Genomic DNA, 12,093 nt, shown 5'->3' on the forward strand with positions numbered 1-12,093 from the left:
ATTAGATGCAGAAAAAGCATTTGATAAAATCCAGCACCCCTTCTTGATAAAAACCCTTAAACATCTAGGCATAGATGGAACATACCTCAAAATAGTAAGAACCACCTACGAGAAACCCACAGTCAACATACTGCTAAACAGACAGAAATTGGAACCATTTCCCCTGAAAACCAGAACAAGACAAGGATACCCACTCTCATCTCTCCTGTTCCACATAGTATTGGAAGTCCTAGCTAGAGCAATAAGACAAGAGAAGGAAATCAGGGGATCCAAATAGGAAAAGAAGTTAAGCTATCCCTCTTTGCAGACGACATGATTCTACACCTCGAAAACCCAAGAGAATCAGTCAAAAACCTCCTTGCACTGATAAAGGACTTTGGCAAAGTCTCAGGGTATAAAATAAATGTGTAAAAGTCAGTTGCATTCCTATATACCAACAATAAACAAACAGAAACCAAAATAAAAAGCATAATCCCATTCACAATAGCATAATCCCATTCACAAAAAATGAAATACCTTGGCATCTTTCTAACCAGAGAAGTCAAAGGGTTACAATGAAAACTACAAAACACTGCTCAAAGAAATCAAAGATGACACAAACAAATGGAAAAATATTCCATGCTCATAGATTGGAAGAATCAACATTGTTAAGATGTCCATCCTACCCAAGGCAATCTATAGATTTAATGCAATCCCCATTAAATTACCAGCAGCATTCTTAGACCTGGAAACAACAATACAGGAATTCATACAGAAACATAAACGACCACGAATAGTCAAAACAATTCTCAGCAAAAGAAAAAAAAAATGGGAGGCATCATGCTCCAAGACTTTAAGCTTTACTATAAAGCTACAATAATCAAAACAGCCTGGTATTGGTACAAGAACAGGCATACAGACCAATGGAACAGATTAGAGATTCCAGAAGCAAAATCTCAATTTCTCAGCCAACTCATTTTTGACAAAAGCCTCCACCATCAGCCCCTGGGGAGAGGTGAACCTATTCAGTAAATGGTGCTGGGAAAACTGGCTGACCACATGCCAAAGATTAAAACAAGACCCCTACTTATCACCATACACAAAAAATCAACTCTAAATGGATCAAAGACCTAAATGTAAAACCTCTAACTATAAAAACCTTAGAAAATGCAGGAGGCCAGGCTCGGTGGCTCAGCCTGTAATCCCAGCCCTTTGGGAGGCCAAGGCGAGTGGACTGCCTGAATCCGCGGGTTCAAGACCCACCTGGGCAACTTGGTGAGACCCCATCTCTACAATAAATCAAAAATTAGCCAGGTATGGTAGCGCATGCCTGTAGTTCCGGCTACTTGGAAGGCTGAGGCGGAAGGATAGTCAGAGCCCAAAGCCAGGAGCGTGCCACTGCACTCCAGTCTGGGTGACAGAGTGAGACTCCAACTCAAACAAAAAAACAAAAACAAACAAAAAAAAAGAAAATGCAGGAGACACCCTTATGGAAATTGGAACTGGCAACCAATTCCTGGTCAAAACCCCAAGTGCCCATGCCATAAGAGATAAGATAGACAAGTGGGACCTCATCAAACTGGAAAGCTTCTGCAAAGCCAAAGAAACCATCGAGAGAGCAGGGAGAGAGCCCACAGACTGGGAAAAAATATTTGCCAACTGTATATCTGACTACAAGAAACTCAAATGTGCCGAAAATAAAAAAACAAACAGCCCCATTACAAATTGGGCAAAAGATATGAATAGATACTTCTCAAAAGAAGACATACAGGCATCTAACAGATACATGAAAATATGCTCAGCCTCACTAGTCAGCAAAGAAATGCAAATTAAAACCACACTGAGATACTACCTAACTCCAATCAGGATAGCCATCATCAATAACTCAAAAAACAACAGATGCTGGAGAGAATGCAGAGAAAAGGGAATACTTCTGCACTTTGGTGGGAGTGTAAACTAGTACAGCCGCTGTGGAAAACAGTGTGGTGATTCCTAAAAAATCTAAAAATCTACTACCCATATGACCCTGCAACCCTCCTACTGGGAATATAACTGGAGGAAGTCAAATCACTCTATGAAAAAGATACCCGCACATGTCTATTGCAGTATTATTTACAATAGCAAAAACATGGAACTAACCATGCTGCCCATCAAAAGAAGACTGGATTTTAAAAATGTGGTACATATACACAATGGAATATTACGTAGCCATAAAGAAAGACAAAATTATGAACTTCGCAGCAACTCTGATGGTCTTATAGGCTATAATACTGAGTGATCTATCACAGAAACAAAGAACCAACAGGTTCTCACTCATAAGCAGACCTTGAACAACTATAATAGTATAAGAAAAGGATTGGCAGTAGTGGGAAACTGCCAGGGGTAGGTGGGAGCAGGATTGGCAGTAGTGGGAAACTGCCAGGAGCATGGGGAGCATACCTCATCAACAAGGGTACCTGCATAATGAACATTTGTATATCTAACACTGAGTTGTACCCCACATATTTAAAATAAAAAATTAAAACAAAATAAAACAAAAAATAAACCTACAATGGCCTCTAAGTTTCAAATGAAAGAATCACATGCCTTTCACTTTAAATCAAAAGCTAGAAATGTTCAAGGTTAGTGAGGAAAGTACATCTAACGCTGAGATAAGCTGAGAGCTGGGCCTCTTACTCCAAATAGCCAAGTTGTGAATGCAAAAGAATAGTTCTTGAAGGAAATTAAAAGTGCTACTTCAGTGAACACATGAATGATAAGAAACTGAAACAGCCTTATTGCTAATATGGAAAAAGTTTGAGTGGTCTGGATAGATCAAAACAGCCACAGCATTCCCTTAAGACAAAGCTCAATGCAGGGCAAGGCCCTCTCTTCAATTCTATGAAGACTGAGAGAGGTGAGGAAGCTACAGAAGAAAAGTGTAAAGTTAGCAGAGGCAAGCCGGGCTTGGTGGCTCAGCCTGTAATCCCGCGCTTTGGGAGGCTGAGATGAGTGAATTGCCTGAGCCTGCGGGTTCGAGACCCGCCTGGGCAACTTGGCAAGACCTCATCTCTACAATAAATCAAAAACTAGCCGGGCATGGTAGCACGTGCCTGCAGTTCCAGCTACTTGGAAGGCTGAGGCGGAAGAATCGCCGGAGCCCAGCAGGTTGAGGCTGCGGTGGCTGGGAGCGGCCACTGCACTACAGTCTAGGCGACAGAGTGAGACTCCAACTCAAAAAAAAAAAAAAAAAAGTTAGCAGAGGTTGAGGGAAAGATGTCTCCATTTTTATTTTAAAGATTTCAATTGTTCCCCAAATGAACTATAGATTTTAATGCATTTCCAGTGAAAATCCTAGCAGAACTTTCTGTGGAACCTGACAAACAGATTCTAAAATTTAAATGAAATTGCAAAGGGCTAAGAATAGCTAAGACACTAAAAATAAGATGGGAGGACTTGCTTAACTGATATCCAAACTTATGAAAAAGCTGTAGTTATTAACACAGTGAAGGCTTAGAGAAGGAATAGACAAAGGAAACAGATTGTCCAGAAACAGACCCAAATGAACATTTGATTTTTGACAAAGAAGACACTGCAGACCCATGGGACAAAGGCAGTCCTTTCCTCCCTAATGAATAATGCTTCAACAATTCGGTATGATAACACCAAAAAAGTAAAGCAAAATCAGTTCCCCTCAACCTCACAGTATATACAAAAATCAGTTCTAGGTGATTATAAACTTCAACCTGAAAGGCAAAAACATAAAACTTTTAGAAGGCAATGTAGGAAAATAGTTTCATTGTCTTAGGATATGTAAATAAACACATAGAACACTAAATATAAAGGAAAATATTATTAGACTCCATTAAAATTACAAAGTTTTTTTAATCAAAAAAATGCCACTATTAAGAAAGTTACAAAATAAGCAGGTATTTGCAACACATAACCCACAACAATGAAGACTAAAAACAGTTCACATCCAGAATAAAGAACTACAAATTTAGAAAAACAGACACTCCAAAAAAAGGAAAAAAGGACTTGAACAGGCACAAAAAAAGAAAACCCAAATGGACAAACTTGCCACAAGATGCCCCATGTCAATAGTAACCAAGAAAATGCAACTAAACTAGAGTGAGATACCACTGTGCCCTCACTACATGGCAAAAAATGAGCAACATGTATGGACAAGTCTGTTGAGCAACAGAAATATAGTCTCTCATCTGGGAATACAAACTTTGTAATACAGTTTGGTGTTAGAATGCTCATATTCTAAGACCCAGCAATTCCTCTCCTAGGTAAATAGAGTACTTATGGCAGGATACAAGTGAAAGAATGTAGCAGCACCGCTCATAACCACCAAAAAAAGCAGCCAGCCCAAATGTCTACCAACAGAATTTGTTGAATTCAAATGATGGAATACTATGCCACTATGAAAATGAACAAGTACATACTACAGCATTTATGAACCTTAAAAATGTTAAGTAAACACACACAATACTATTCTATATCTATAAAGTGCAAAAACAGGTAAGAAAAACTATACTCTTGGGAATGACTATATATGTAACAAAACTGTAAAGAGATAGGAAGTGATCAGTAGACAAACTAGGATCATGGCTATCGCTAGAAGGAAAAAAGGGGTATGATTGACAAAGGAGGCAGCAATGCTTTTTCTTGACTTGCAGTGTTCTCACAGTACTGTTTCTTGGAAACTTCTTAAGATAACTGTAGAATGTTGTTTCTGCCTGTCTGCTGCAGGGGTTATACAAAAACTGGGGGAGCTTGACGTGGGCATGTAGGACTGGAGCCTAAGTGCCTATAAAGTGGTATAAAAATTTGTGGAAAATTGAAGTGGCAGTTTATTGTTGTCAAGCTCGGCTCTCATCCATGGCAGTCATACATGCCCCAAATGGCAAAAAGATGTTGCTTACCTGGGTAACTGAGAGGCTCCACAAGGAGATGAAGATACAACACTAGCTGTATCTTCTGTTTTGTATTCTTTTATAAAGCTAAGAAAAGGGTATACTATTAAAGTCTATTTGTGTTTTATGAGTCTTATTGCCAACTTGAACCCATTCTTCTATAGTGTTGAAATTCACAATTTAAAAAAAAAAGTTCAAAAGGAGAAAAGGGAAGGCAAGAAGAGGAGCAGATATTGCCTGTTATGGGTTCAACTGCCCCCTCCTAAAACTCTTATGTTGAAGATCCAGCCCCCCGTACCTCAGAATATGACCATATTTGGAAATAGGGCCATAATATCTCATATTGTGATTAATTACAGAGATCATTGGGGTGGGTACTAGTCTGATACAACTGATGTCCTTATAAAAGGGGGAAATTCAGACATACGTGCATAGGGAGAATGCCATATAAACAGGAAGGCAGAGATCAGGGTGATATCTTTGTAAGCCAACACCAAAGATTGCCAGCAAACCATCAGAAGCTAGGAAAGAATGATTCTTCTTCACAGCCCTCAGGAGGAACCAATTGTGCTGATACCCTGTGCTGGGAAGTCTAGTCTTCAGACCCATGAAACAATAGACTTCTGTTGTTTAAGCCACCTAGTTTGTGGTACTTTGTTATGGCAGCTGTAGCAAATTAGCACAGGCTTTAAGCTATAAATCACTAAGGTTGGTTAAGTTAGCAAATTAAAACCCTTACAATTTTAAATCTAATTTGAAAGAAGTTTTTGAAATAGTTTACCCATCTCAGAAACAGGAAAAATAAAAATAAAAATAAAAGCAACTGCTTTCACAGTTCATGCTAAATGATAGCAAACTTATTGAATAATACACTTTTTAAAAGCATAACAAAGTTTCCTTAACTGTTCCCAAATGCTGACTAAAGTAAGACAAATAGAATCCCTCATTAATTTCTCACATCCATTCCTATCTGCTTTTCAATATGCCAACTTAGTCTTACTTTTTTGGGAATTTGCTCACACTCCAGTTTAACTTCCCATTTTATTTTCTCTTCTTGTGTTTCTTCAACTTCTGTATCATCTAGTTCATCATCGATTCTGTAGCAAAAATATCAAATAACACAAAAGGGTTTTTTCAACCTGAAAAGTGTTCACACCACAGCTTTAAAACTCACTACTTTGGTTTGTCTTCAATTTGCTCTAAAAAAATTCCAAATTCAAATTCTATGCTAAATACTCCAGATAAATAAGTACAAAATTTTGATGAGCAATAAATGTCAGTACATTTATGAATAACCTGTAAAACTGAAATTTTAGATTACACAACCTTAATGTTCAAGTATTAGCACTTATATAAATCATTCATTCAACCATCATTTCACTCAGTCAACAAATACTGAGTATCCACCACACACCAGACTCTGGGCTTTATCTCCTGGGCTAAAACAATGAAAAAAACCTTGCCCCTACCTTCTGAGACCTTTCAATCTGCTTGGGAGAAAAAAAAAATAAAGCTATTTCAATACAGTGTAATAAATATAGATGCATTTCTGTGAAACATTCAACCTAGACTTGAGGGCCTGAGGCTTTCCTGAACCCAAAAGATACATCAAAGTTAGCAAAGAGAAATGTACAGGAGGATGTTTCAGGCAGAAAGCAGGGTGCCTTCTGAGACTAGGAGAGAGACAAACATATCAAGTGTAAAAATGAAAAAGAAAAATTGTTTTCAGACTCATAGGACTGAGATGTTGACCGTATTATAGACATCATCTGAGACTACTTGAAGATTCATTTTCTAGCAAAACTAAAAATAAACCCAAGAAAGATAAAAATGGGAAATACAAGAAACTGGTGAAGAAGCTAATAAAATGTATAGATGAATCTAGATAAAGGTGGATGCTAGAGATGTAGGGTGCTGAAGAAAACAGTGTCTTATAAGTAGTGATTACTGAACAAGATAGGAAAAAGCTTTAAAATACAAGTTATATGCCAGACAAAGACAAGGAACAGGCAATGTGTCCATTCTCAAGAGAACACGTCACAAATGGAAAACACTGCTAGCACAAGGAGAATAGGAATAGAGGTTTTGTGCTTTCAAAGTTACAGGAACTCAGGCTTCACAGCTCCATCCAATTCAACAGTTTACACTGACCTCAGAGCTACATCCATCAGATAAGATGCCAAGCTGTGAGCCTTCTACAGAACCCACCATTACAAGAGCCAAAAGCCCAAATTTCCGTGAACCTTTATTGCTCTGGTTTTCAGTAATGAATCATCTCATGGAGTAGGAGAAAACCTCTCCCTAGGCAAACAAATAATGACAATAATGACTAAAATAGCAATAATAGCAATAGCCAATACTTGCATAATGCTTACTCTGTGCCAGGTGCTGCTCCATGCACCTAACACTTATCACAACAATGCCTCGGCATATATACTATTGTTTAAAAAGCCCATTTCACAGATGAGAAAACTGAATTACAGAAAGGTTATGTAACTTGTCACAGATCTAATAAATGGTGGAGCTGAGATATGAGTGCAGGTAGGCTTCCAAGTATGTGCCCTACCTAAAACCACACATTATTCTACACTGCCCATTCCAAATGAATGTACTTTCTCTTTTCACTGTTAAGGTTTACAATTCTCAGCGCCCATATTACCTGACCTGTTAGCATGATGGGACAGAGTTGGCCACCTCTTCAATGTAAAACATGTTTTTTACTTTGCTTCAGAGACATTGAGCTCTTCTTGGCTGGGCATGGTGGTTGACTCCTGTAATCCCAGCACTTTGGAAAGGCGAGGCAGGAGGATTGCTTGCGCCCAGGAGTTTGAGATCAGAGATCAGACTGAGGAGCACAGAGAGACCAAGTCTCTATTAAAAAAAATCAAAAATTAGCCAGGCATGGTGGCGCACCTGTAGTCCTAGCTACTACGGGTGGCTAAGGTAGAAGGATCAGCTAAGCCCAGGAGGCTGAGGCTGCGGTGAGCAGTAATTGTGACACTGCACTGCAGCCTGGGGAACAGAGTGAGACCCTGACTCAAAATTTAAAAAAAGATACACTGAGCTTTCCCAGTTTCTTCTCCCCTCACTTCTACTTCTCAGTTTCCTTTGTTGGTTTCTCATCTTTACAACTTAAAAAGTCAGTTCTCACATTTCCTTTCTTATTTGTCTACACTCTCATGTCAGGTGATCTCCTTTCTTGTGGCTTTGACTATTGTCTATATGTAGTTGATTTCAATATTCAAGTCTCCAATTTAGACCCCTGGATATCCCCGTATCCACTTAGATACCTGCTAGACATATGTAATCTCAACACATCCAACACTGAACTCTTGCTTTTCTCTGAAACCTATATTAAACAGCAACTCCATCCCTCTCATGATACTAATCAAAATCTTAAAATCTTGACATCCCTCTTACATCCCCAATCCAATCTGTGAGGAAATCCAATTTGTTCCACCTTCAAAATATACCCATATTTGACTATTTTTTTTTTTTTTTGGCCACGAATACAACAATCCAAACTGCTCTGGCCCTTACACTCTTACACATCCAGAATGACCCTGCTAACGCATGCCAAATGTCACTCTCAGCTGAAAACCCTCCAATGGCTTCTCATTTTGTTCAGAGTAAAAGCCAAAGTCCTTTTTATGGTATCTACAAGTCCCTACTATATGACCAGCCTCTCCCAACCCTACCCCATTACCTCTCAGACTTCATTCAAGTCCTATTACCCTTGCTCCACTCCAGTGGTCATGTTGACCATGTTGCTCCTCTAACTCAATCATACCAAGCTCACTCACAGAGCGCTCTCCGCTCCTCTAGATATCAAACTCCTCACCTCCTTCACTTTCCTATTCAAATGTTACTTACCAACGTTATCTGTGAGGCTTTCCTCCACTATCTTCTCTAAAGTATCTACACCTTCCTCACCATCCCATCAGCAATTCTTTTCCCCTTACCCTTCTTTCATTTTCTCCAGGGCATTTAACATCACCTAAGTACTATATATTTATGTATTGTCTGTCTTCCACTCCCCTCGGTAATGTAAGTTCATTAGTACAGAAATTTTTATTTCTTGTTTATTCATTGCTGTGTCCCTAAGGCCTAGAATGTCTCCTATGTAGCAGGTGCTCGATCAACTTTTTTTTTTTGAATGAATGGATGAGGATTATTCCCATCACAATATTAGTAGGAAAAACTCAGAAACCATAAAAGATCGATTCTGACTGCATAAACAAAACCTAACCAAAACACCCACATCTTTATGCATTGAAAAATAACACCACAGGCAAACACAAACGACAATTAACAACTGAGAGTAAAATAGTTCCAAGAAAGAGATCCTAAAATTTGAAGAAGACCAGCAAAGAGAAAAACAGGCAAATTATATGCACAGTTCACCCTACTTCCATACCACCCTTCACATATCATTCTGGTCAAATTCTATTCTGGGAATAGATCTTTTGTCTAATACATTATCAAGTGGTTAGCCACTATTGAGTTTTGTATATGTTGCTATTATCTTTTTTTGTTGACTTCATATGTATTTTATGTTTTATCAGTTGGTTTATTTTTCTTAGTAAATGGTCATATCATCTGCAAGTAATTAATGTCTTTGTCTCTTTCCAATATTTATAGGTCTTATTTTATTTTAGTCATTTTGCATTAGAAGCTTGGTGATGACCTATTAAAAAATGGGCAGAGGACATGAAATGACACCTCTCAAAAGAAGATATACGAGCAGCTAACAGATATATGAAAAAATGCTCAGCCTCACTAATCATCAGAGAAATGCTCAAAAACACAGAGATACCACTTAACCCAGTAAGGATGACCATCATTAATAAAACCAAACAAACACACAATAGATTCTGGTGCAGGTGTGGAGAAAGGGGGGATTTCTACACTGTTGGTGCAAGCTAGTCCAACCTATATGGAAAATCGATTCCCAAGGGAACTAGAAATAGCCCTTACATCCAGTAAACCCCCTCCTGGGAATATACCCAGAGAAGCCCAAATCATTCTAGGAAAAAAGGTACCTACACACGTTTACTGCCACACTATTCACAATAGCAAAAACATGGAACCAACCCTACTGCCCATTGAAAGTAGACTGAATAAGAAATGTGGTACACATACATGAAGGAATATACAGCCATAAAGAAGGACAAAATCATGGACTTCTTGGCAAATTGGATGGATGGAATTCAAGACAATCAATCTTAGTGATCTTTTACAGAAATAAAGAACCGAATACCACATGTTCTCATTCATAAGTAGGACCTGAACATTGCTCACAATAGCACAAGGAAAGGATCAGCAGTTGTGACGCTGTCAGGGCAGGGAGAAAGGGTGTGTGTGTGGGGGGCATGGTAACAACATAAAGGGTATCTGATCCTAAACCAGAGGAAGTTAAGACCAGTTGGAGGCCCAAACTTCACCTGCGCATAGATTACTTATGTACCTAATCCTAATTTATACCCCACATCTTTAAAATAAAGTGTTCTTTAAAGAAAAAAAAGCAGCTCAATGATGAAATCATGGGTCCTAGAGTCAGACTGGGCAATTGAATCCTTGCTTTGTCACTTACATTGCAATCTTGGCAGGTTATTTAACCTTTCTGTGCCTCATTTTCCCATCTGTAAAATGAGAATAACATAATGTCTTTAAGGTTGTTGTGAGGACTAAATGATACATTTCACATAAAGCACGCAGTAAAGCTCTTGATAATCAATTTAGGTAATAGTGTCAAGTGAGATTTTTGAGATGGAGAGAAACGTACAGATGAGTGGTACCAAGAGGTATCACCAAAATCTGAGATTTATGTGGGTTTAAGGAATAAAGGATGTGTATCAACAATTCAACTTAGGGAAATTGGGAAACACACAAGACACAGGAGAGAAGATGATTTTTAGCACTTAAAACTCAAACCACGGGCTCAGGCGATCCTCCCACCTCAGCCTCCCAAGCACAAAACAAAAACAAAAAAACCTTAAACCATAAAGGTGAATAGCCATCCTGGGTGACATAGCGAGACCTCATCTCTACAAAAAATCAAAAAATAAGCTAGGCGTGGTGCCACGTCTGCAGTCCCAGCCACTGGGAAGGCTGAGGTGGGGGCCCTCACCTGAGGCCAGGAGGTCGAGGCTGTGATGAGTCATGATCCTGCCACCGCACTCCAACCCAGGCAGGAGTGAGATCCCACTAAAAAAAGTGAATTAATATCTAGGTGTAACAATACACACGCCGCCAAGAATGAAAATATATTCATGCCTCTGGCCAACAATCTCAGTTGCTTTTTCCACCCAGTGGAAATATTAAGTCCCAATGGCATTTGCTGTTTTATTCGTCTTTCAACTTGCGACTTCATCCTACAAAAAAGCGCCTAGCACGTGGTCAGTGGAAAACTACAAATGACCCGTCCTCTGGGAGCTCCCGGCCAGGCGGTGACAGACGACAGGGTCAGAGGGCTCCTGGCCGACCCAGAGGCGCAGGAGCCCAGAGGAAGGGGCGTCCGCGCCTCCTCGCCCCCCCCCCCGGCCGTGCCCCTCGCCCGGCTCTCGCCCGCCTGCCGTGGCGGCCTACCAACCGGGCCCCATCTCCGACTGGTATGCCCCCGGCCCCCGCGCGACGGCTCCCCATCCGACTGGCGCACCCGGCCGGGCCGACAGTCGCTGCCCTCGCGCCCTGACGGCGCCCGGACGTGGCCCCGGACGGCCTCCAATCCTGGGGAATGAGGAGGCGGAGCCCGGCGGGGGCCCCTGCGCTCAAAGGACGAGAAGATGCAGGATCACCTTTCGTTAGAGTCCGTGGCCGGTTTTTTGCCGAGGGCCGGGTTGGGGGGTTTTGAGAAAAGATTCTCAAAATCCATTCCTAGACGGGTGCCGCCCTGTCACAGGCCGGAGAGCTACTGAGTAACAACCAGAGCGTGAGGGGAGAAGAGACACCCGGCGTTGCTCACGGGGCCGCAGGCTCCGCCCGGCGCACGCGCCGCCCCGCCCCCAGCGACGCCGCCCCGCCTCCTCCGCTCTGCGCAGGCGCCTTCCTAATTGCATACCTTTTGATGCCTTTTTATCTCAGATAGTAGAATTTTTTTTTTTACTTAGTCCTTAGGAGTCTGCTTTCCTTCACTTTGGCGAAAGCTCTTCGATCGAAATTACGATGCTTCTAAAGAATGGTAGCAATAGCCAGCGTTTATTTGAGCACTCTG

At 40.6% G+C, this 12,093-nt stretch overlaps 1 protein-coding gene across 2 annotated transcripts in view; it reads right to left on the bottom strand.

The window, feature by feature from the left end:
• The window catches only part of ZC3H8 (zinc finger CCCH-type containing 8), a 44,638-nt gene extending 32,823 nt beyond the window's left edge, over positions 1 to 11,815 (bottom strand). For both annotated transcript variants that reach the window (XM_008057098.2, XM_008057099.2), the window contains exons 1-2: positions 11,678 to 11,815; positions 5,881 to 5,977 (exon numbers count right to left, since the gene is read on the bottom strand). In XM_008057098.2, coding sequence (XP_008055289.1) covers positions 5,881 to 5,977; positions 11,678 to 11,754 — 174 coding nt within the window. In that variant the 5' untranslated portion in view covers positions 11,755 to 11,815. The remainder of the gene's footprint in view (positions 1 to 5,880; positions 5,978 to 11,677) is intronic.
• Positions 11,816 to 12,093: the final 278 nt, after the last annotated feature.

This window comes from Carlito syrichta, unplaced genomic scaffold (genome assembly GCF_000164805.1).
Source record: "Carlito syrichta isolate Samal-C Ts95f unplaced genomic scaffold, Tarsius_syrichta-2.0.1 Scaffold302727, whole genome shotgun sequence".
NCBI classification, from domain to species: Eukaryota; Metazoa; Chordata; class Mammalia; order Primates; family Tarsiidae; genus Carlito; species Carlito syrichta.